The sequence below is a fragment of the Ochotona princeps genome, chromosome 1, assembly GCF_030435755.1.
Source record: "Ochotona princeps isolate mOchPri1 chromosome 1, mOchPri1.hap1, whole genome shotgun sequence".
NCBI lineage: Eukaryota > Metazoa > Chordata > Mammalia > Lagomorpha > Ochotonidae > Ochotona > Ochotona princeps.
This window is the reverse complement of record NC_080832.1, coordinates 84866701-84891646: the sequence shown is the minus strand read 5'-3', so window position 1 is coordinate 84891646 and position 24946 is coordinate 84866701. Positions and strand designations below refer to the sequence as shown.

The following is a 24946-nucleotide window of genomic DNA, read 5'->3' as shown; positions in this document are numbered from 1 at the left end:
TCCGAGTTGTGTGGATTTTTTTGGCTCCACACTGTGCAGGGAACTTCACGTTCTTCTCCCTGCAGCTCTATGCTGCTCCACTTACGCTTTTGTCGCGTTCTAGCCCTCTCTGTCTGTGAGCTCCCTCACAGCCATCCTCCTATGTCGGCCATCTTGCGAGTCCCCCCATTATATATTTTTTACTTTTATCAGCCATTTCTAGACTGGTTACATTGATTCATTAATATACATACATATATACATACAATTAATAACAAGGTAGATCTGTGAATTCTTACCTTTGAAAACTTAAGTGATAAATTCCCTAGGTATAGACTTCAAACAACAGCTGTTAACTTAATCACAGGCACTTCAAGGCTGAATTCTTTTTTAAAACTCTGTTGTCTTTTTCACAGATGATATATCTGAAACAATAGGTAGGGAGCAGGTGTGTGAGGGTCTGAGTCTCAGCTTACAATTGGCAAAACTGTGACTACAGAGGGAAGCCATTAGAGATGTTGTCAAAAAGATTGATGATGTTATGCACTTTGAAATTGTCCTTGACAAATTATATAAAATGGATAATTCTTCTCCTAAGGCACAGCATGAATTAGAGTAAGTTGAAGCACATAATGCAAGTTTTTCAGGTACAGGGATTTTCTTAGTTCAATGAGGAATATCCAGATTGGATAAGGCAATTCTCTGAAATCATGTTACCAAAACTATAAACAGTTTAGAGTTAAGTGAAATGAGAAGTGTGAATGAGCTGAGTATAGGCTATTGAAATAACATATTGGGCTTCTCCACTTGCTGAAGTCATCTTTCCACATGACATGTGTACCTGGTTTGTTGGAGAAGGTGAATCTTGCAGAAATGGGATGCAAGGATTATTAAAATGACAGTGGTTAATAAACCTTCATCATGTAAGCTGGTCCATGTGTTGCCTTGGGCTTTTTAAACTAGAGTGCATTGGCTCTGTGCATAAGAAGAAACAGGAACAGCTGCCTTAGATGCATTGGAGGAAGTTCTTCACTTCCTGATGATAAAGAATTTAAAACGTTAGTTATATTAAAATAGATGTATCAGAAGCAAAATTTTGAATTCCAAGAGGTTTTTATTTTTGATAAAGATTTATTTATTTGGAAGGCAGAGTTACAGAGAGAGTAGAGGAAACAAAGTGATAATATAGTTACTTTGTGGTCTCCCAGGTTGGGGGGTATATCTTTCCTGACATCCACCATCCCGCCCCCCAACTCCTCACCCTTGCCATAGGTTTTTAAAATAAAGATTAATAAAAGGGCATTGTGGCACATCATATTAAGCCACTGCTTGTAACACCAACTGCCCTTATTCAGATGCCTAGCTTCATGTCCAGCCTCAACTTGTGATCTACCTTGCTGTTAATACACACCCTTGGAGGTAACAGATGATGAGTCAGGTGCTTGGGTCCTTGCCATTTATTTGGGAGACCTGCAGGGAGTTCAGGCACTGGGTTTTGGACTGGTCGCATCCCCAGTTGTTGTAGGTGTTTGAGAAGTGAACCAGAGGATGGGAGATTTCTCTGTCTCTCTACATTTCGCTGTCTTTGTTCTCACTGTCTTACAATCTAAATATATTAAAAAACAAATTAAGAATTTGGTGAAATATGTATTCAGTTTTGCATGGATATACTCCCCACCAACCCTGGGATCTTGAAGTCACTCTAAGCTTTCCAAGTGTGTGTTTCTGCCTGTCCATTCTGATTTCATTGATTCCTGAAGTCACATAGTAAGAAGGAAAGTTAGCCTTAGAAGTAGGTTTAGCCTGAATTCTCTTTCAATAAATGTCTATGAATATATTTAGTAACTGTTTTTGATTGTAAAGTGGTCTTAAAGGAAACTGGTTTGGCCAGACTCTGGAAGGCACGCTGGAGGGAAGAGCCATTCACCATCAGAGGAAGTTACAAAATTCAGTTCATGGGGGAATATGCAGTTATTGGCCTCCTCCTGACACTGGAAAAGGAAGTGCTTGCTCCACTTGTGGCCAAAGTGCTTGTTTACTGAAAAATGTTTTCTCTTTTGAATCTTATCGCCTTCTCCTGGGTCCCAGAAGTTGCAGATGGCCCAGACACACACCATTACCTTAAAAGAAAAGTGAGTTAAATAGCTATTGTCTTAGTAAACAAAATCAAAGTATCCACAGGATTCAGTGTACATCACAGTGATTTTAGAATTATCCTTAATTCTAGACAGTTGACTATCACATTCAAAAATATTAGAACATTATTTCACAATGATAAAATTTTTTTTTCTCTTTGAATATAGCAATTGGTTCTTCTCTGCTCAAATATAGAACTTTGATGAATATTTTATCTGAATGTTATATAGTACATTCTTTTCACAAAATTTACCATCATGGTGTATCACAGTCAGTCCTCTGAAATGAAGGCTACCGGTAGATGTGCTTCATTCAACAATGCCTGTGAAGCTCTTAGTCAGAAACTTTTTTGGTAGAGAGACACAGAAGGAAAAGCATCCTACTTACACAACAGCTGAAGAAGTCCTAGTAAGCCAAACCTTGTTTTCAAAACCTAGCTGGTTGGCCCAGCACGATAGTGTAGTGGTTAAAGTCCTCGCCTTGCACGTGCCATGATCCCATATGAGTGCCGGTTCTAATCCCTGTGGCCCTGCTTCCCATCCAACTCCCTGCTTGTGGCCTGGGAAAGCAGTTGAGGACGGACCAAAGCCTTGGGATCCTGCACCCATGTGGGAGACCCAGAAGAGCTCCTGGTTCCTGGCTTTGGATTGGCTCAGCTCCAGCCATTGTCGCTACTTAGGAGTGAACAATCGGACGAAAGATCTTCCTCTCTGTCTCTCCTCCTCTCTGTATATCTGGCTTTGCTTCAATCCTCCTTTCCCTTTCTGCTTCTAGGTCATTCCACTCTCCAATAACACACTTTTAATTTTAGGTACTATGTTCTAGGAAACTTAATCTAAGACAACAGTCTTCAGACTAGAAGGGATCACCCCATATCCAGAAAATGAATTAAAATAGATAACTCTGTAGAAAATGCAACATACAATTTAAAAACACCAAATAAATATGAAAAAGAACCTCAATGGAGAAAAACAATACATCATTCACAAAGGAAGGAGAATTGGTCTGAAGGTTTAGAAGACAAGGAAGCGGTGCCTTCAAAGCCTACACTCAGCCAAATTCACAACCAAGGTTGAAAGCAAAGCAAAGCAAATTGAGACCTGCGGAGAATCAGCTTTTCCCAAAACATACCTTTTTAAAAAGCTATCTGAGAGTGTAGTCCAAGAAAATGGCATATCCAATAAAAAAAGAAGACAGATTGAGAAGTCAAAAATATCAATTTGAAAAAGCAAGAAAAAAGAAGTTCTAGGCCAACAGGCATGCAGAAGACTAAAGACTAAGCTGTCCAGATTGGTCAGGAGAATGTAAACTGGGGTTAGTTGGATAGAGAATTTCATAGAATACTGTGCTGTGTAGTCTAAACTGGGAAGGAAACAGCCAAGGGAAATGGTATAAGAATTAAGGAAGGCAATTAGATCTTTCAGGCAGAAATAAATAAGAAAGTCATTATTTCAAGATGATGAATATGATATGTGATTTAATATAGCTGGGAATATAACATAAGAAGATAACCCATTTTATCTTGATGCTTGAATTTGTCCAGTAATAGCACAGAGACCATAAGCTGGAGGAGGAATAGTACTAACCCACTTTCTGGCTTAACAATAACAGTTACATGGCAGTATAAATGCTGCTTGTATTTAAGAGTAATAGTAATGTTTAATAGTAAACATTGCAAGAGTTGTTTGTTGGCTTCTGTCTCTTAGCATAAATATCTGTGAAGCAAAAAGAAATGTGAAGGATAGAACAATAAAATGGTGGTAAATTCTCTTGAGTTGACATAGGGTAGAAGGTAGAAAAGGGAGGAGTATAGAACTGCTGGTATTTTTGACTTACAGGATGGAGAGTTTCAGAATGATGTTGAAAGTTGGTGGGGAAAAAATAAAGAAATTTAACTCTTATTATTTAAATTCATAAGGATAACTGATATGAAAACAATGCATGAATTGCCAATACTATATGGTAAAGAGGAAAAAAGAGGGCAAATGGTGAATAACTAAGATATGCTATTGTTTTTCATGCTGGAGAGCCAGCAGACATCTAAAAATGAAATAAAAATATAAACATACTACTCTTGGTTAAAATAACCAGTGTAAATGAAGGTAACAATCATCAAAAGAGAGTGTTTGGTGTGTGAAGCTATGGTTAAGGAAGTATAATGCAAAAGAGTCCAAAATTTTCCACAAAAACTTTCTGCACTATGATTTGGTTCCTTAACAAGTCTCAATTTTGCAAATGTAAACACTAATTTGTTTTAATTTTATCAAAGTAGAGATGGTGAATGAAAACAAAGTTAATTATGTTGTTTTGAGACAGAGTACAGTGAAAAGTTAAGAGGGATACCTAGGATAGAATCCCAAAGCACACCGAAAGTTTAAAGAAGATGTGATAGTAAGAACACAGAGAAAACCCAAAAGGAGGGATGGGAGGAAGGGCACAGCAAGAAGGTAAGACTCGGGGCCCCTCAAAAGAGCAGGTGCTCCACTGCATGACATGCCGCTATGGTGGGGAGGAGGGAGGTTGAACAGCAGAGAATATGAAGGGATGAGCATCTTGGCTCTAAGGAGGGGTTCCCGGGGAAGGATGCTTCCTTTTCCACCCATCCCCTGTGGAGCAGGCAGAAGGAGCAGTGGAAGATTAGCAAATTACAGTTGGAAATTTGGGAAGCTTGCAATTCTCCTGTACAGGAAGGAGGCTGGTGAAGGGAAACAAATAAGGGGACCAGGACTGTGCTTATTATGTGATTATTAACAAGGTAGAAGCAAGGCAGTGAGTTTTGCCAGGTGGGTATGACAGGTCAGTAGGTATTTTCTAGGAGAAGGAACGTAGAGGCAAATCAATTAATGAAAGACAAATTCATTACTAGTTGTGCAAATAGTGAAAATGTCTTTTATGGAAGAGTAAACCTTTTTCTTTTTTTTTTTTTTTTTTTTTTAATTATTTATTATTTAACTTCAGTAATTACATTGTATTATGTGACACAGTTACATAGATACTTGGGTTCTCCCCACCCCTCCCCAAACCCTCCCACCATGGTGGATTCCTCCACCTTATTGCATAACCACAGCTCAAGTTCAGTTGAGATTTCCCCATTGCAAGCGTATACCAAACATAGAGTCCAGCATCTTATTGTCCCGTCAAGTTCAACGGCTTCTTGAGTAAACCTTTTTCAATGAAAATCTGCAGACAGAAAGGGTGTGTGGTACAGTTCAAATACCCAGCACAGCATAAGTAATATTTGTGTTCAGGATTTATTACCCTAACATGGGTTATAAGACAATTCGCATGCCCCCTGCTAAAGCAGATGCAAGTGAGACTTAGATTTCTCTTCTATCCAAACTCAGTCTAGAGAGTTTGGATATATTTACATATAAATAAATAGGCACTAAAAACAGAGATAAGAACCCAGTTGGTGAAAAAGCCTTTCTCTAGCTGCTGATTAGGATGTGTATTATGATAAAGATGCAAGAGATGAGGAAACGTTCTGGGAAAGGTTTGAGGTTCATGGAAGCACCCCTGGGTACTGGGTAATCCCTAGTCTTAGCTGTTACTTGGCCTTTCTGGAATGGCCTTTTGCCAGTGAAAGTTACTTCTGCAGGCATAGGTAGGATTTGGGTGGTGGTGCTGGCTCAAAAGGTGATGATGAACTATCATTTTGCAAGGACTCTAGGAACTGCTTCTGACTTAAATCCCCTAAAAAGTTCCGGTAGTCCGAATTCTGTGACAGGAAAATGATGAGCTATTCATACTGAGTATGTGGAAAGATACAGAAGACCTTTGAAAAAGGCTAAAATATAGTAATGGTCCCTACTGCCACATACCCTTAAACACAGACTTAATAAAAGTCTATGTAGTATTAGAAACTAATTCTGGTCTCCTTTCTGTTGGCTTCTATTTCCTGCAAGTTCAGAAACAACATTAATGATACAACAGCACATGCATTGCTAGAGGCAGAACCGAGAAAGAAAGTGAGGGTTGTGTCTGAATGACTGGCTGACAGAGCCCCCAGAGGAGAGTGGTGACAGCTTCAGCTCTGTACTTGCCAGCTACTGGGATAATTGCTTGGCTATGAACCGTGCCCTGGCTCCTTTGTACTCCCAGGGACAGAGAGCCACAGCTCTTTGTTGGCTCCTTCCTTTATTCACTTGAACATGTATTTAGACCTCTTGGGCGCATGCACTGTGCTCGAGATAGGAAATGTGATGAAGACAAAGTCCTGATTCATGATAGCTCAGGGTCTACTTACATTTATCTGAATCCCCACAACATTTTATTTGCATTGTCTTTGAGGTTATCTTTTTTCATTTTGAACTATGTATTTTTTAAAATGTCATGTCTTGTCTTAGGTCTTTGGCTAGACTCTGAGATGGCTGTGGTGAGTGTATTTGATATGCAGGTGTGTTTTTCATTTCCTCTCAGATAAAACTTCAAAATCGGTTGTCACATACAATATTTGGAAGTCTTCATGTAAAAAAATTGTATTTCTAGCTTCTTTTAAAATCTCCTAAGGTCTATAACCCTGGGCATGCATTTCTACCTCTGGAACTGAATAGAGGCTGTCTCGTTTAAACTGAGCACCAACTCTTTGTCTACCTCAGTTCCCAACTAACGGCATTGCCTAACTGTGATGGCTTCATGCCTTAGAAATCCTGAGATTGCTTAGGAGAAGGTGATGGTGAATTAAATGTGAATCAGTAAGGACCTGGGGTAAGCTACAGGCTGGGTGGCAATAAATGAAAGAAGGCCCCAGGGAACAACAGGAAACATTTTCAACACACAGTGGAGTGGGGAAACCCTAGGCCTATGAAACCGCATCATAAAAAACATAATAACAATAATAAAAAGAGAAAAAGGGCTCTTCCTGAGATATCTTGAACTGCACATCTTCACAGAAGGAACACTTCACATTGATTTCAGGGGTATTGCTATGGCTCAAGCGGTTGAAAGGTGACAGTTTTGATGTTGCAAGGGAAGAAAAAAAGCTCTACAGACATCTAAAGATAATTTTCACTTAGAATACAGTGTCTTTCCATGAGTGGTTTTTGGGCTTTAATACTAATGTGCAGTATTAATCATCCATGTAGAAAATATAAATTTACGAAGAACAAAACAAGAATTCAACCAGGAAAAAAAATAAAGGACTGAGTGATGAAGTTGGCATGGCTTGTCAGGTTCGAAGTTACGACCTTAAGCAGTCATGAGAGTGGTGGTGTCTATAGGAGGGAGTCAGTCTGATGCCCCTTGTCAAGTATTCCTGTGTTCCTTAGCCACTTTGAAATTTGGCTAATAGTAGCTCACAGTTGTTCCCTTCTTCAGAAAATCGCCACCCACTGAAAGAAAGGAAGTGCGCATGTGGCAGTCATGCAGGGCAGTCATCCACAGTGATTAATTGACATGAACGTACAGATGACAATATGCTTTCTGCCTCAGGATGAGATCAACTCAGTATTACAGTTTGTTCTCCAAATCTGGTCAACAGGTTCTGGCCCAAGCAGGGCTCCTGGAAGGGACCCCACCTTTATTTAGCTCCTTCCATTGTCCTTTTCTGCTTATCCTAGTCTTTTTATCCTGGGAACATTCTAAAAATTGTGCACAACAAAGCCTCAATTAATCAATGCACTTCTTAGAAAACTGGCTTTAGATGGTATTTATAACAGAGTTAGGTTATTTGAAACTTGAAAAAATGGCTAGCTATGTGGAGAGATCTGCAGGTCCTCCCTGTAATATTCCTTTCCTAATCAGGATTTCATCTCCGGTTTGACATCACAGGGTTTGGCATACCCAAAGTGTGCAGCAGATTTTGCTGGGTTTGTCAAATGAATTTGATTTAGGATTCATTGAGTTTGAACAAACAGCAGGGAACCCAGTATGATATACAGATCACAGGAACAGGAAAATAGTTGTAGCTAGAAATTAAGACTTCTCTAGGGAAGAAAGTGATTCAAGGGGAAGAGGCTGTAATTAGTGTCAAGTACAAATAAAACCTTGATTCTTTTCATTGTATAGCAGCGTGCAGTTGTCTTCACTTCAGTTGGCTACATAACTCTAATTACTCCAGATCAATGAGTTGCAATCCTTTGGTAATGTTTAGGCAAAATTTCAGTTAGTGAGTTTTACTCTCTGCTGGTAAATCAGTCTAATGCAAAAAGGTTAGCATTAGATTGAAGAAAAATTTGTGGATTGTGTTGTCTTCTGGATTGTGTTGTCTGCTGCATTCTGTTGCCAAAAGATTGAGTAAGCCACCAGAGATTCTCTTGGAACAGATGTATAGAAAACCAAAATTATCAAATATTCGTTGTGCCTACTCTTTAAAAAAAGATTTATGTCTATTTGTTGTCATTAGATTGATTACATTTTATTTAAAAATAGAAATTGAAAATAAAAACTAGCATTAAGTTTCCCAAAGGTCACACTATTTATCTTTTCAAATGTAGGATTTTAGTATCTCAAGCTGGTGGTTTTGAATACTTTAAACTGTGGTTGTCTAATTTCATTCCATAATCTATAATTATAGCTCCTTATAACATGCAAAATAATTCCTCCTACTACTGGATGTTTATACCTTTCAAATATTTATAGGCTGGCATAATTTCTTAGTCATTTCTTCACAACATTGCATGTATTTTTTCTTATAATACTTTCCACAAATCAATTTCCTGAATACTAGGCTGCTTTTCTTAGTTCTCCATTCAATTTGTATCCATCTTTTGATGTAGTGCTAATCAAAGAAAATGAGATGTTTCAGGTACATTTTATCCTGTGGTGCTTGGGAGTATTTAAAATTTCCTCTTCTGGGTAGGAATTACTCATTTATGTGTAGTTCAGAATAGTGCTGACTTCAACAGTATTTTTGTTACTTTGCTTTGACAATTTAGAACTAATTTTCCATATAATGACATTCAAAAATCTTTATACCCTTACTGTTTCATCACTGATCCAGGAATATATAGGAGCCAATGAATATACAATATACTTCTGTGATTTGTTTCTTATGCAACAGTGAGTTACATTTTCAGCTTCTTTACATTATTATATTTCAGTTTCCTTCCAAATCAGCAATGTCTGGAAATTTAAAGAATATTATTTTCACTCTAGATTGTTCAAAGATATTAAATTCTTTATTGCAACTTCATTTTTATTTGCCCAACATAATTATTTCTTTCCAACAACCTTTCAATGCACCAGGATTTATAATTACCATTATGTTTTGTTAGGACAATTCCTGTTGCATAGTATGCCTTGAGGATCCACTGATATCTTTACTATATGTAGGTATATGTGCATACTAAATGTAAGAGTTATGGTATAAAAATACTTGTAGTACAAAATATTCGATTTTCCCCCTCATGGAACATCATTATTCAGCAGTCATGCCCTGTGTTTATATTTTGGAGGATTTAAAATTTTGTCACAAAACTATGGACTCCTAGTACCACAAAAGATAATGACATAGGACTGGCCCCTTGATCTGACCCCATGCCATCTTTCTTGCATTTATTTTCCCTCAAGACAATAACCGTCCTGTATTGTATGGTCTGTGAAAGATTCCCGTATAATTAATTGCTCCGTCCTCCTACTTCTTCCCACCCTTAATTTGTACCTTTAAGATAGAGCTTGTTTCTCTCGGAGATTCACTGATATTTGTATGTGCATCATATTTCTCCCACACGTCAATATGTGGGCCTGCTTTACCCCTGATTCTTCAGAAGAGTAATACTTAAAAAATAACTGCTGAAAGACAGCAACTCTGGATTTTGCATAGACAGGATTTTAACCAATTGGCCAGGGGCAAGCGTGGAGTCTTGTTCTGAGCTATATGAGCACAGCAAGTGCACTGCCTTTACTAAGTGGCTTTGGATGGACTGAGAGAGAAATTAAGAAGGGTTACCTTTTGGTGTTGGAGGGAGGTACTCAGGGAAGGAAGTGAAGACAGGTTTAGAATAGTGAAATCATGCAATAAGGTCATCCCATTGAGAGATTACAATGAGAATACCCATTTACAGTTTTATTCCTGATTCCACCTTGCTCTGGGCGTTTCTCTCACTGTTAACTTTTAGAGTTATACTAATATAAGGTAAATCATGTGGAATTTTCATAAGTCTTATGCAGTCTGGAAGTGAAAATCACTTTTTCCCACCAAGCCAAGGGACTACAGAACTCACCCTCATTCAAGACTGGAGGAACACACAGGAGACGGAGCAAGACGCTATTGATAGACACTGCTGCAGAAAGGAAACCACACAACTTCTGATCATGTTTCCAGGGCTGTGGCAGCTACTGAGTGCCTAGGAGGACTCAACTAGCTGGCTTTGCTGAGACTTTTCTTCTGCGGAAACTGGACAGAGCTGGAGCTGCCTAAGGTGGTGAAGCCTAAGACTACCCACTGCTGTCAGAAGCAATGTTTTTATAAAATGCAATGAATCGGGCCCGGCGGCATGGCCTAGCGGCTAAAGTCCTCGCCTTGAACGCCCCGGGATCCCATATGGGCGCCGGTTCTAATCACAGCAGCTCCACTTCCCATCCAGCTCCCTGCTTGTGGCCTGGGAAAGCAGTCAAGGACGGCCCAAAGCTTTGGGACCCTGCACCCGTGTGGGAGACCCGGAAGAGGTTCCTGGATCCCAGCTTCGGATCGGCGCTCAGCGGCCGTTGCGGCTCACTTGGGGAGTGAAACATCGGATGGAGGATCTTCCTCTCTGTCTCTCCTCCTCTCTGTATATCCGGCTTTCCAATAATAATAAAATCTTTTTAAAAAAATGCAATGAATCTTTGCTTCCTTTTTGCAGTATCCTGCCGGTGCATTTAAAAAAAAAACTGTGAACAATTTAGCATTTCTGCCCAGAGTATTGGAGGGCAGAAATGAAGCAGACCAAAATCAAGCAAATAACTATCCCTTTTCTCCACACCCATTAAAATCTTACAAATATTTGGCATAATTCCATTTCTCTACATTCTCTTCCACACATAACATCATGATTTAATCAGTGTACTGTAACACTTACAAGCTGATAAAAGTAGATGTAGTACATACAAGTTTTCTAGTTGCTTCTTTAGATGAGCAAGTATGCAGCACATGTTCTGTAGTAAACATTTTGATAGAAGGATCCAGGATCAAATGACTTTGGGAAATTCTTCACTTTATCCACTCCTTCTGGAGTTCCATACTTCATATTACAACAGTAAAGACTCCAAGAATTCCATTAATAACAAATACTGTTTGATATTATCTGACCTTATAATTATATACCTCAGAGTGAACAAATTAGTGATTGTCTATGTTACCTGGAACTTCTGAGAGGGCAAGAAAAAAAGCAAGCAGAGAAATTATGTGTATACGTATAATTTATCTGTGAATGAGAGAGAAATTAGTGCTGTGATAGAAAAATACCCTAATGGGAAAGCAGTCTAATTAGAGGGCATAGTCAAAACAGACCCTGACGAGGTGATATTAAAACCAAAATATTAAAAATCAGAACAGATCAGACACGTAATAAAATGGTCGATGAGTTAGTCCGTATTAGCGTCTGTTTCTTGAGGTCTGTACAGAAATCATAAGCATTTTTAACATTAGCAAGTTGAGGAAACTAATTTTATATCTGCTAAATCAAAGAGTAAAACATTTTTCTAGAAGTTGGTTATTACATTTTACAGAAGTATAATTCATGACAGATTGGCAGGGTCCAAAAAATTTTTGGTCCTTCACTACAGATAATTCAAGTTTTCTTTAGTAGAAATAAACTACAGTTGTTCTGATGCAGGAAAAACACAGCTGGAAGTGTGAGGAACTGATTGGAGTCTCATTATTGAGAGTGTAGTTGTGTGCTAAGCTTTGTGGTTAAAAAATAATAATAATGGCCCGGTGCCATGACCTAGCAGCTAAAAGTCCTTGCCTTAAACCTGCCAGGATCCCATATGGGCGCCGGTTCTAATCCCGGCAGCCCCACTTCCCATCCAGCTCCCTGCTTGTGGCCTGGGAAAGCAGTAAAGGATAGCCCAAAGCCATGGGACCCTGCACCCATTTGGGAGACCTGGAAGAAGTTCCTGGATCCTGGCTTTGGATCAGCGCTGCACCGACTGTTGCGGTCACTTGGGGAGTGAATCATCAGTCGGAAGATCTTCCTCTCTGTTTCTTCTCCTCTCTGTATATCTAACTTTCCAATAAAAATAAATAAAAATCTTTAAAATAATAATAATAAGTTACTAGACCCTGCTCTGTAAAATGGGAACCTATTGAAGATTGCAAAACAACTGAAACGAACACTTTAGGTCTTTAAAGCAATCTTATAGCTTTCTTTATTTAGAATTAATTTAAATAGATTGTAAATAGGCTGGTGAGCCCCAGAGCTTTCAGAACTTTGGTGGTGGGATGTTGATGGCTTGGGTGATGGCAATAATAGACAGGAATGGAGTAACTGTGAAGACTTCGAACAAAGTCAGCATACTCCTCTCAGATAGTGAGGTGTTGTGGAAGAGAGAAACGCAAAAGGAAATAAGGAAGTTCTATGTTTTCCAGAAAAGTTAAGGCTGGAGATACAGATTAGATTAGATTGCACTAGATAGATAGATATACATGCATAGACAAACATATGCAAAAATTTCTAGTGTTTAGTTTCTATAGTCATAGGTACTGGGTAATTTTGAAGACAGTACAAGAGAAATAGTTGAGAACCCACTGCTGAACTGTGAAGAGTTTCAGTAGACTTTCTATGACCCTGAGAAGTCTTTGTTGAAAAGAACTGATAACTTAAGAGCACACTACTTCTTATACATTCTGAGTTGTATCCAGATCTAAATTTCAATACGAAGTTTCATCCAGTAAGGTTTACTATATACCTAAGAAGTCATGGAGTGTTGTGAAAGAGAAAGCCATATGCACTGGGATTCCCCCCACCCCTCCAGAAACCCTCCCCCCCATGGTGGATTCCTCCACCTTGCTGCATTACCACAGTTCAAAATCAGTTGAAATTCTTTCATTGCAAGCATACACCAAGGATAGAGTCCAGCATCTCATTGCCCAGACAAATTCAACGGCTTGTTGGGGAGACCATCTGTGGTCTGAAGGTAGAGCCGGCAGAGCACCATCCCTATCAATTAAAAGTCCCGACATAACATCAGCAACAATTTACAACGTCATGGAATTAATTGACATGGTATTGAGCAACCAACCCGTTAAAAAAAAGGTGCAAATTCTTTACCACATACTGTGACTCCTTCACCAACACTTCAACTTTGGTTTATACATGATTGCGTTCTATACACCTTAAAATGGCCATAGGCTACCACTCAGCTGTTTCATGTCTATTTTCATTATAGTATTACATTTTTCATATACTGTTTTTGATATTGACATCATGTCATCTTAAATTAAGGCAAACATGTGGTATCTCTAAGATCTGTCCAAAGATCTGCACAAGGGCTGAAAGAGTTACCAAGTACAAGTGAAGTCTTCAGAAGCCAAACGGGAAGATGTTAGGTAGGAAGTGGCATTGAGTTGGTCATGAAGGAGGTGCGTAAGTTTTGAATGTGTATATATGCATATATAGAGAGCACCCACTTAGCATGACTTGACTTACGATTTTTCTACTTTATCACGGTTTAAAAGGAACACACTTTCAATAGAAACCATACTTTTTTGAGCATTGAACTTGTATTTTTCCCTGTACTAGCAGTATACAGAATCATATTCTCTCGTGAGGCTAGAGTGAACTGCAGCTCACAGCAGTGCACTGTCTACTAAGCAAGGATGTTCAGTAGGTAAAGTGTATTAAGTGGGTCCAGCACAATAGCCTACAGGCTAAATCCTCGCCTTGCCTGCCTGGCATCTCACGTTGGTGCTGGTTCGTGTCCTGGCTGCTCCACTTCCCATCCAACTCCCTGCTTGTGGCCTGGGAGAGCAGTGGAAGATGAACCAAAGCTTTGGGACCCTGCACCCACATAAGAAACTAAGGAGAAGCTCTTAGTTCCTGGCTTCAGGTCAGCTATCTCCAGCTGTTGTGTTCACTTGTGAACCAGTGGATGGAAGATGTTTCTGTATCTCCTTCTCTCTGTATATCTGCCTTTCCTATCAACCAACCAATCAATCTTTTTAGAAATAAGCATATTGTGTATTAAGTGTACTTTTGGCTTATGATACTTTCAGGTTCTAACTGTTAAAACAGGATGAAGCTATTATGTAGCGATATTAGCTCACACACACACACACACACACAAACACACAAACACACACACATGAATCAGTAGTTCAAATTAATTCCTGGCCAATGCCACAATGATTCTTCTAACAGTTAGAAACATCTCTCATGCTTTATAATATTTGAATAACTTTTTAATTATAACATGAGTACACAAGTAATTTTAAAACTCATAACTCATATCCCAATGAGAAATATTTTTACTAACTTATATATACTTTATATGCTCAATAGTTTTTGCCATGAATTTTAATAGTATCCTATCAAAATGTTGATTTCCACAGATTTTTAGGTTAGTTCTGTTCTCTACCTTCTGCATTTGCTTTGTACTTCATCTTGCAATATTTCAATATTCTGAAATATTTTTAGATTATAGAGTAAAATGTTCTTCTGCTGACTACTTTTTTGGTTTTGTAAATTGTTTTGACAAATGCTTAGCCATGTATCCATCACCACAGTCATGACATGGACCAGCTGTATTACCTGCAAGTTCCCTCAAGCTGCCCCTGTGTTACACCTCCAATTTCCAGCCCCTGGAAACTACTTGCCTGTTTTCTTTCTCAATTTTGACCTCTTCCATAAAATGGGATAGTATAATATATGGCCTTTTGAATCAGGCAACTTTAGATTGGTGGAATAGGGTTTGAAACTCATCGACATAGTTGCTAAATACAAGTAATTTATTCTTTTTTTATGGCTCAGTTCCTTTAGATAAATATGTTTATACATGTTTACCTACATATCTATTGAACCTGTATTGTGCATAAAAGTTACCTTATATCAGGGGGCACATATGCATTTGTCCTTTTGGGATTGACTTACTTCACTGAACATAATAATCTCTTGTTGGGAACATTTTGTTGCAAATGGCAGACTTTCACTCTTTTTAATTACTGAGTATTATTCCAAGGAGTAGATTTACCATAGTTTATTTATCTATTCTTTTTTGACTGGCATCTGTGTTGTTTCCATGTCTTCACTATTATAGGTTGTGATGCTGTAAATAAGATTACAGATCCCTTTCTCATATGCAGGTTTCATTTCCTTTGGATATATTTCAATCTTATCTTATAAAAAGTTCAGGTCTAAATGAATCAAAGACTTACATTTGCACCCAGAAGCCATCAAACTATTAGAGGAAAACATAGGAGGCATTGTTTAAGATATAGGAATGGGGAGAGACTTCTTTAAAAAGACACCAAAAGTACAGACAGTCAAAGTCAAAAAAAAAAAATGGGACTGCATCAAAATAAGAAGCTTCTGTACAGCAAAGGAAATGGCTGACAAAGTGAAGAAGCAACCAATAAACTGGGAGAAAGTCTTTACACACTACACAAACAATAGGGAACTAATATCCAGGACTTATAAAGAACTTCAGAAACTCAACATAGCCAAACAAACAACCTTATGAAAAAAATGGGTGAAGGAAATGAACAGACATTTTTCAAAGGAACAAATTTAATGGCCTCTGTGTTCTCTTAGTGAAGTTCATGGAGGAGAGGCTGCAAGAGGCTGAAAAACCCCCTATTCTTGGAATTCCCTGAAGTCCCTCATTTTCTGCTTAGCCTGCATTCAATCTCTATCAATCCATTGACTCTTCTAGCTGTGTTCTCTCTCCCAGTGTCTGTCTAGGTCAACAAGTAGTGTTTAGGGTTATCTTTGCCTCCTCACTCCTTAACTTTTGAGCTGATTGACCTGAGTTCTCTAAAGAGTCCCAGAAAAGTGATCAACTTACAATGAAGTGAAATGCTTACAAATTGTCTACAAAGATTCACTTTTTAATGCTTGTACTAATTACAAAATTTCAGTTGCACACATATGACACACATACCCCATTATACATCCAGCTAGCAGATGCCACTGGTTGGGAAGTGTATTCAGAATTATATGTACTACATGGCAGGTTGGACTGTAAGCTTAGTAGACTATTCTGAAGAAATATTACTTCCATGTCTCTTTTACAAATGATCCAGGAATGTTCTTTCTTTGGTATCTGAAATGTTAGCCACTATATTGACATTCTTTTTTTTTTTTTAAGATTTATTCATTTTATTACAGCCAGATATACAGAGAGGAGGAGAGACAGAGAGGAAGATCTTCCGTCCAATGATTCACTCCCCAAGTGAGCCGCAACAGGCCGATGCGCGCCGGTCCGAAGCCGGGAACCTGGAACCTCTTTTGGGTCTCCCACGCGGGTGCAGGGTCCCAATGCATTGGGCCGTCCTCTACTGCTTTCCCAGGCCACAGGCAGGGAGCTGGATGGGAAGAGGAGCTGCCGGGATTAGAACCGGCGCCCATATGGGATCCCAGGGCTTTCAAGGCGAGGACTTTAGCCTAGGCCACGCCACCGAGCCCTATATTGACATTCTATATAACTGCCATGTCAGACCCTCTAAATTTTTCATGATTGAGCTTGTATTGTTTAATTAGGGTTTTTTTTTGTTGTTATCACAGGAGACTGATTTGATTAATACATGTTTGATATGCACAAATGGTAACGATTGTTACACATATAAAAAATATAGAGTTTTTATGGGGAAAAAATGCCAGTATTTTAATGAGACTTAAGTATGCCTTGCTAGTAGATCTCATCATTTTAACCCTATACAAGTCTCTGTGCTTGGCAGACTTGGATAAAGAGGTCCACAGACATCCCTTTGCTAGTGCAATCACCTGGCGTTTCTTTAAAATGGGATATTCTCAGATATGAGGGTTCTCTTTATAATTTCCAATATCATAACAAATGGGAAAAAAAAAGTATTTTCCCTCAGATCCAAGACAAGACAGGACAAGGATATCCATTTTCAGCACTCTTGTATAGTCCTGGATTTTTCAGCAAGAGCAGTTGGGGGAGACAAAGTAATAAAAGGCATCAAATTGGAAAACAGGATGACGAATTACTCATGTTTACAGATGACATGATGTCATCCATGGAAAAACCTAAACCACTAAAAAAGCTGGTAGACTTGATAAGCCAATTCAATCACTAGCTGAATAAATAAAAATACAAAATGCAGTTGTGTGTGTGTGCTAATGATGAACTCACAGAAGGAAAAAAAATCAAGAAATTCCATCCAAAGTAGACACAGGAAATGAAATATTCAGGCATAAATTTAACCAAAAATCTGCAATGAAAATGATCAAACATTGATGAAAGAAATCATCAGAGACACACACAAAATTTGAAAGATCCTCCTTACACATTAGAAGTACCAAGGTTATTAAAATGTCTATGCTACTTAAAACAATTTACACATTCAATACAATCCCTATCAAAATACTATTCCTTCTTTAGAGTTAGGAAAAGCAATCCTAAAATTCATATGAAATCACAAAAGATCCTGAATAGCTGAAGTGATTCTAAGAAGAAGAAGTAAAGCTGGAGTTATTAAAATACCTGCTTTCAAAATGTTCTATCACACTGAAGTAATTAAAACAGCCCTGTACTGGCATAAAACTGATACACAAATACATAGATCAATGGAACAGTACTGGCAAAACTGGATATATGCATGTAGAAGAATGAAATTAGATCCATGCCTCTCATTATATACAAAAATCAACACATGTCAGATCAAAGATCTAAATTTAAGACCTGAGACCATTAAATTGCTGTAAGAAATTGCTGAGGAAACACTTCAGGATATTGGTGTAGGGGATAACTCCTTGGAGAAGACCCCAAAAGCAAAGCTAAACAAATGGGACTATACCAAATTCAGAAGTTTTTGTACAACAAAAACAATAGAGTGAAGATACAACCAGCAGAATGGGAAAAATATTTGCAAGTTGCCTATCTGACAAAACATTAATATCCCAAATAGGTCAGCAGCTTAAAAAAAAAGCCTCAATAATTACAAAAAAGAACAATCCACTTAATAAATAGGCTAGGGACTTTAATAAACAGTTCCTGAAAGAAAACATACAAATGACCAACAAATGTATTTTTTAAAATACTCAAAATCATTACCCATCATGGAAATACACATCAAAACTACAAAAAAAATGTTCTGCACCTTAATTGTTGACAAATGTCTTGTTAGAGTTACAAGCCAGTCTAGATTATCCTAAAATCTGCCAAGATCAGTAAAATTATACTTCAACACAACAAATGGCTAAATACTAAAATGAAATAGACACGAGACAGCTGAATGGTACCTTATAGCCATTTTAAGGTATATAGCATCCGGTCCTGTATACAAACTAAAATTGAAATGTCAATGAGCAAATCATAGGTTGTGGTTAAGAACTTGTTTTTTGGTTTTTTTTAACATACTGGTTACGCAAAACCATGTCAATTCCATAATGTTACAAATTGCTGTTAATGTTATATTGGGACTCTTAATTGACTGGGATGATATTCTACCAGCTCTAACTTGGGACCAGAAATGGTCTCCCCAAGAAATTGTTCAACCCATCTGGACAATAAGTAGCTGGACTCTATGTTTGGTATATGTTTGCAAGGAAAGAATCTTGATTGAATTTGAACTGTAATACTGCACCAAGGTGGAGGAATCCACCAGGGGGGAGGGGCGTGGGGAGGGGTGGGGGGATTCCCAGAGCCTATGAAACTGTCACATAATGCATAATAATTAATTTAAAAAAAGTCAAAAAAAAAAAAGAAACAGTAAATTTCGAAGCAATAAGTTAACCCAATTTTCCTTAAACCTCAATTCATCCCATCCTGAACAACCATGTAATCATCATGAAAAAATTAAAAAAAAAAAAACTACAAGGAGATATCACCTCAGTGCCGTCACAATGGCTAAAATCCAAAACACACAACAACAAATGCTGACAAGGATGTGGAAAAAGATGAACACGTTTGCATTAGGAATGTAAATTGGTGCTGCCACTGTGTAAGACAGTGTGGAGATTTCTTTAAAAACTAGAAATAAGCTTGCCGTATGATCCAGAAATCCCACTTTCAGGTACATACCCCAAATACTTGAACACAGTGTATCAAAGAGGTATCTGAACCACCAAGTTTATAACAGCACTGTTCAAAGCAGTTAATATTTAAAATCCACTGAAGTATCCACTGATACTGCCATGATATGCTGTGTAGATTGGGAGAAGGAGACCTTGCAGAATCATCATGATCTCCATGGAAGCTATAGAACTAAGTCTATTGAGGTAAGCTGAATTTTGTAGTGTTTAGGGCATCATGACAATATGGTATGGAAACAAAGCAACAGATCGATAATTATAACTACTATAGAGAAAAATATTATTCCAACATTGGGATATGTCTATATGAGAAATAAATATTAAGAATTCATACAGGGTGATGCCAAAGTTTCTCAAGCATGTGACTAAGAAAATGGCAGAGAAGTTGGAAAAGCCGTGGTTTTAGAATAGGGAAAAATGATGCGTTTAGATTAGGACATCTTGAAATGGGTTTTCGGTCATTTATGTTTGTTTCCTAGACCTAGCACAGTACCTGAGACTCAATCCATGTTCTTTAAATAAACAGCATTGAGATTTTGATATGGCAAGCAGTATTCAAGAGGTATTACATAGTAATCAGTCAGATTCAGAAGTACAGGGTGGCCATTCAGTGGAAGCACTAGCAACTGTATACTTAATAACAGTTTGTGACTATTATGTTATAATACACACGAAGACATTACAAGATATGTTAACACAATGGTCACTGTGAGCAATGTATATTCAAAGCAAAGTTGCAGTTAATGTGGTACAAATTTATTTCCTGAGAAGATCTATTTATTTATTTCTCTTTCAGTTAGTAAACTTCTGTCTTTAATATGCCAAGTTAAAAAAAAAACAACAAAAATTCACCTTTTAGGAGAAAAAAAGCAAATAAAATATTTCTAGACTTTTGCTCAGTAGTAGTATAGTAGCATCCCAGTAGAGTCCAAAAAATATAGAATAATAACCACCTCAAGAGAAGTTTTCTCTGTTTGGAGTTGATATACTAATAACTGATCACTTCCTGAAAGGTTCAGATGTGGCGACATGAATAGATGAACAAGGGAATGAGAGGAGAACTTAATAAAGATTTGTAGGTCAAATGAGTAGAATCACGACAGTGTGGGATCAGGAAAATGGGGAGATGAAGAAGTAGATTAGGTCACCCAAAGTGGTAAAACAGTGAGATGACAGCAAGTCACAGGTGACTGTGAAACTTATGCAGTGACTCCCAGCAGTTTCGTAAGAATGATATGGAAGTGGAACACAGACTGTCCTAGAGGGAAATAATAATAGAAAGAGAAATGTACAGATCATTTGTTATTTGTGTAAGTTTGGTAGTGGGTAGGAGATAAGAGAACCGTTGCTATAGGAGCATTTGGCCCAGTGATGACCCCTGCATGTATACATATGTTTTTGTACTTTTATGCATATGTGAAAAGGAAGGAACAGTAAAGAAGGCAAGGTTACTAATGTTCAAAAAAGAGTGATGAATATTGAATCAAGTCCCCCGAGGACTTAGCTGGAAGAAGACAGTAGAATCCTGGGCAGCATGGAGTGATTCTATTTCTGACCTCAATATAGCCATTTATCCCCATTCACTGAGTTTGAAAGCCAACTAAAGCAATCACTGGAGGGTTTATATTTTTCTGTAGGACAACTAAAATACTCTTGGATAGAAATGTCTTAAATAATAGTAACACTTTTGGATCAATTCTTCCTGCTAAATTTATCCTTTTTTGCTTAAAAAATTTCATGTAACATTCTCAATCACTATCAATTAATATTCATGAAGAAACTATTTCTGTATTTGGCAGCACATGCATTGCAGACTAATTGATCTCTATTACAAACATCTAGAAATAGCATTTTATTAAGTGGCAGATATTAAAATAGAACCTTGAAAATGCTTATTTGGGACTCATTCCATATAGATTTCTGCAACTCCCAACTGGGGTCCAGGAATCTATTACGCTCTGAATTTCTTGTTCTGTGTATTTTATAAAACATAAAGAAGAAAGTAAAGGTTTCCACTCAAGTGGATTATTAGATGCAGCAAATTGCAGGATTATACAAATAGAAGGGCTGACCATAATTAATGATTGATGCAGTTGTGTCTGGGCAAAAATAATTGAATGGATTAACAGCTATTTTTAAAATTTAAAAGTGCTTTTGTTCTTATACTAAACAGCTGTAGCTCACATTCCTGGGTTCAGGCTGTTATGTCTGTAACCTCCCATCCATCTCAATAGTCATACTTAATGCAGAGACACAATTTTAAAAATGAGTTATTGGGCCCGGCGGCATGGCCTAGCAGCTAAAGTCCTCGCCTTGAACACCCCGGGATCCCATAGGGGCGCCGGTTCTAATCCCCGCAGCTCCACTTCCCATCCAGCTCCCTGCTTGTGGCCTGGGAAAGCAGTCGAGGATGGCCCAATGCTTTGGGACCCTGCACCTGTGTGGGAGACCCGGAAGTGGTTCCTGGTTCCTGGCTTCGGATCGGCGCGCACCAGCCGTTGCGGCTCACTTGGGGAGTGAATCATTGGACGGAAGATTTTCCTCTCTGTCTCTCCTCCTCTCTGTATATCTGACTGTAATAAAATAAATAAATCTTTTTAAAAAATGAGTTATTAACCATTGAAGAAGTACTAGCTTTTGCTGCATGTTTGAGACCACAAAGGAAAATCACTCTTCTCAATGTCTTCATGTCTTCACACATTGCTAAAGCTATCCTGGCATTAAAATCAGAGAGTAGACGTGTTGTATTTAAAAACCACATGGGCTATTGAGGGCCACCAATCATAAGTTGCTGAGTTAAAAACTTTGTGGTATTTTATGTTCACTAACAAAATTTGATGGAAGTAACAGCTATCAGTTCACATGATTATATCTCTAGGTTAGGCTTATTTGCTCATCCACCTAATTACTCATTAAAAATATTTGAGAAGTTCCTGTAATAAATCACTTATTATAGAAGGCTCTGAGGTAATTGGTAGGAGTAAAACTGGAGCATCTTAAAGAACTGAGAAATAAGTTTTCCCTTAGAACTAAATTTTGACTCAGCATTAAGTGGATTCAGATTAGAACAAGCCAATAGCACAAAGAGAAGGAGCAACTCCAAGGCTTCCAAGGTAGCCTGTGTGGTGATCACAGTATTCACACACATGAAGGATATTGAAAATAAATCTGCCAGTTGTTAAAAATGGAAATACTTAGAGTTAATTGCTATATAGGTATGATTCCCAGCCCTTTCCTCTATGGTATAGCCCTACTCTCCAGTCACACTGCAACTCTACCAAATTCAGCAATTGAAATAACAGGAGGCCTCCATCAGGCTAGAATCCTGCTGGCATTCTGCTTGATTGGTGCACTGGTGTATGGATTCTCATAGATTTATAATATGCTTCCTGAATAATACATAAAGCGTTTCAAATCACTGATGGATCCTCAAAAAGGCAGAGTTTAAGAGACACCATGTAGGTAGAATGTATACTGCTATGCTTCCTATCATATGCAAAAGAAGGCTGGAATCTTTAGGAGTGGTGCAGGATGCCAGAGACAGACAGCAGTTTTCTTCTGTTTGATGGTTCCTTCCCCAAAGGGTTGCAATAGCTGGGGCAGGGTGAGACTGAAGCCTGTGGGTAACAGGGACCCAAGTACTTTGGGCCATCTTCTTGCTGCTTTCCCAGGTGCATTAGCAGGGAGCTGGAGATCTTTAAACACTTCAATCCTGTTGTACCCTTTGTTCTGATTTCATATTCACCAAGTCTGCTGGACAGACAGTGGTATGTAGTAGGCTATTTGGTTACATTATGAATCCAGAATCCGCTTTCTAGTGATATGAGCTGTTCTCTTGAGAGTCTACCTCAAGAGCTAGGCAGTATGCATGATCATTCTCAACTTAGACCAACTCAGTGACACTGACAAATTAGAAGTTCCGAGTCTGTGGGTCAAGGGCAGGCTCTTTACCTCACTGCATTCATAATCCTAACTTCCATGGTAGCAACCAGCCAGCCTCTCCAGTGTCCTCTCACTATTTACACAGCTGGATTCTTGGAAAAATTCTATAGCCATCAGTGTTTACCACACATCAGTGTTTAGTAGGTTTACATTATGTCACTGCCTTTAAGCAGCCCTGAAATTCATAATCATTGTTCCAATCTCCGCTAAGAATCATTTATGATCAACCACCTAAATTCAAGACTCTGGTACCAGGGTAAAACGAGTCAGGTGTTATTGGTGCAGAATTTCAGGAGCTATTCATCCCCAGGGTTCTGCAAATGTAGGACTTGACCTGGTCATCTCTGCTATGCCACATAGATCTCCAGTTCCATTAGATTAAGCCCTGGTGTTAATGCCAGTGTAGCTGATGGAAGGTAAAAAGAAGAGACAAGATCTTCATTTTCTCTTTCCTTTTCTCAACCACTAAAATTCTCTTAAAAATACATATTCTGCACTAGCAGCTTCTCTTTCCTCTTTCTTTTCTAACTTACTATTTTTACCATTCTACAGAAACTGCTTTCAATACAGTGAAAATATGTGAAAGCAATGGCCTCCTGTAACTCCCCAACATGTTATTTATTAAGCATCTGACATTGACTTTGAGAGCAGGTATGTACCTTGTTTACCATATTTGTACCAGCATCTATCAGACCATAGTGACACTTTGTTAGGAAACACAAGCTATGCTTTCATCCCAAAACAAAATGATAAAATGAGTAACTTCTCTTCCTGACATGGGAATGAAGCCATTCTCTTTTGGGAGCTCTGATAGTGTTTTTTCCCTAGGATCTTGTCATTTATATTTACTCTTTTGTGTTCCCAAGAGATTAAATGCAACAACTGTGCTTTGTGTATCTATTTACCCTAGCTTAACACACAACCTGGCATATAAAATAGATGTTCAACAAAAACTTATGGAATAAATGAAGTAGATGACTAGTATTAACTGGGTAATGGTCTAGTGATTAAAGTGAGTTGTAATAATTACTCCAAAATATAAAGGCTTATACAAATAATCATTTATTTTATTTCAGTTTTTAGGGGTTAAGGAGGAATTTCACAAGAATTAAGCTGGACAGTCCTCACCATTGAAGGAGAGACCTTCTATATTTCAGATGCCAGTTGGAGCTGAAGTAATTTAAAGACTCAGCAGAGATTTCAGAATGACTTACTCACATAGCCAGCCAGCTGGTGCTGTCTGTTAGCTGGGGGTCTCTGTTCCTCTCCTCGTGAGCCTGTACCTAAGGCTGCTTGAATATCCTCATTGACATGACAACTTGCTTCCATGCATAAGCAGGTTAAGATACCAAGGCAGAAGCTACAAATATCTGTTAAGACCCAGCCTAGAGTCTAACATGGTGTTTTACTGGTCACCCAGAGCTTTTATTTAATGAAGGAATATCTTAATATCAGGAAGTAAGGATTATTAAGGATACATTGGAAACTGGGTAAAATATGAAACATCTTCAAAAAGTTCATGGAAATATGTACTATAAAAGAAATATGCAGGGCTTTCTAAGTTGTTTTTGTTTCCCCCCACCCCCCCATTTCACTGCTTTCCTAGGTTTCAAATGGGCACTCTTATGGGATGCTGCTGTTGTGGGTAGAGGCCAGCCCACCACACCAAGCTCACCACACTAAGGTACTACCAGCCCACTACACCAAGGAATTACCTAAAAACAAAATAAACATATTTTAATGCCATTTTCCTA

At 38.3% G+C, this 24946-nt stretch overlaps 1 protein-coding gene across 2 annotated transcripts in view; it reads left to right on the top strand.

Annotated features, from left to right (window-relative positions):
* OGFRL1 (opioid growth factor receptor like 1) overlaps positions 1 to 24946 on the top strand; it is a 236517-nt gene that overhangs the window by 191701 nt on the left and 19870 nt on the right. For both annotated transcript variants that reach the window (XM_058661496.1, XM_058661502.1), the window contains 2 exons: positions 23745 to 23843; positions 24799 to 24876. In XM_058661496.1, coding sequence (XP_058517479.1) covers positions 24823 to 24876 — 54 coding nt within the window. In that variant the 5' untranslated portion in view covers positions 23745 to 23843; positions 24799 to 24822. Of the gene's footprint in view, positions 1 to 23744; positions 23844 to 24798; positions 24877 to 24946 lie in introns of those variants that run through there.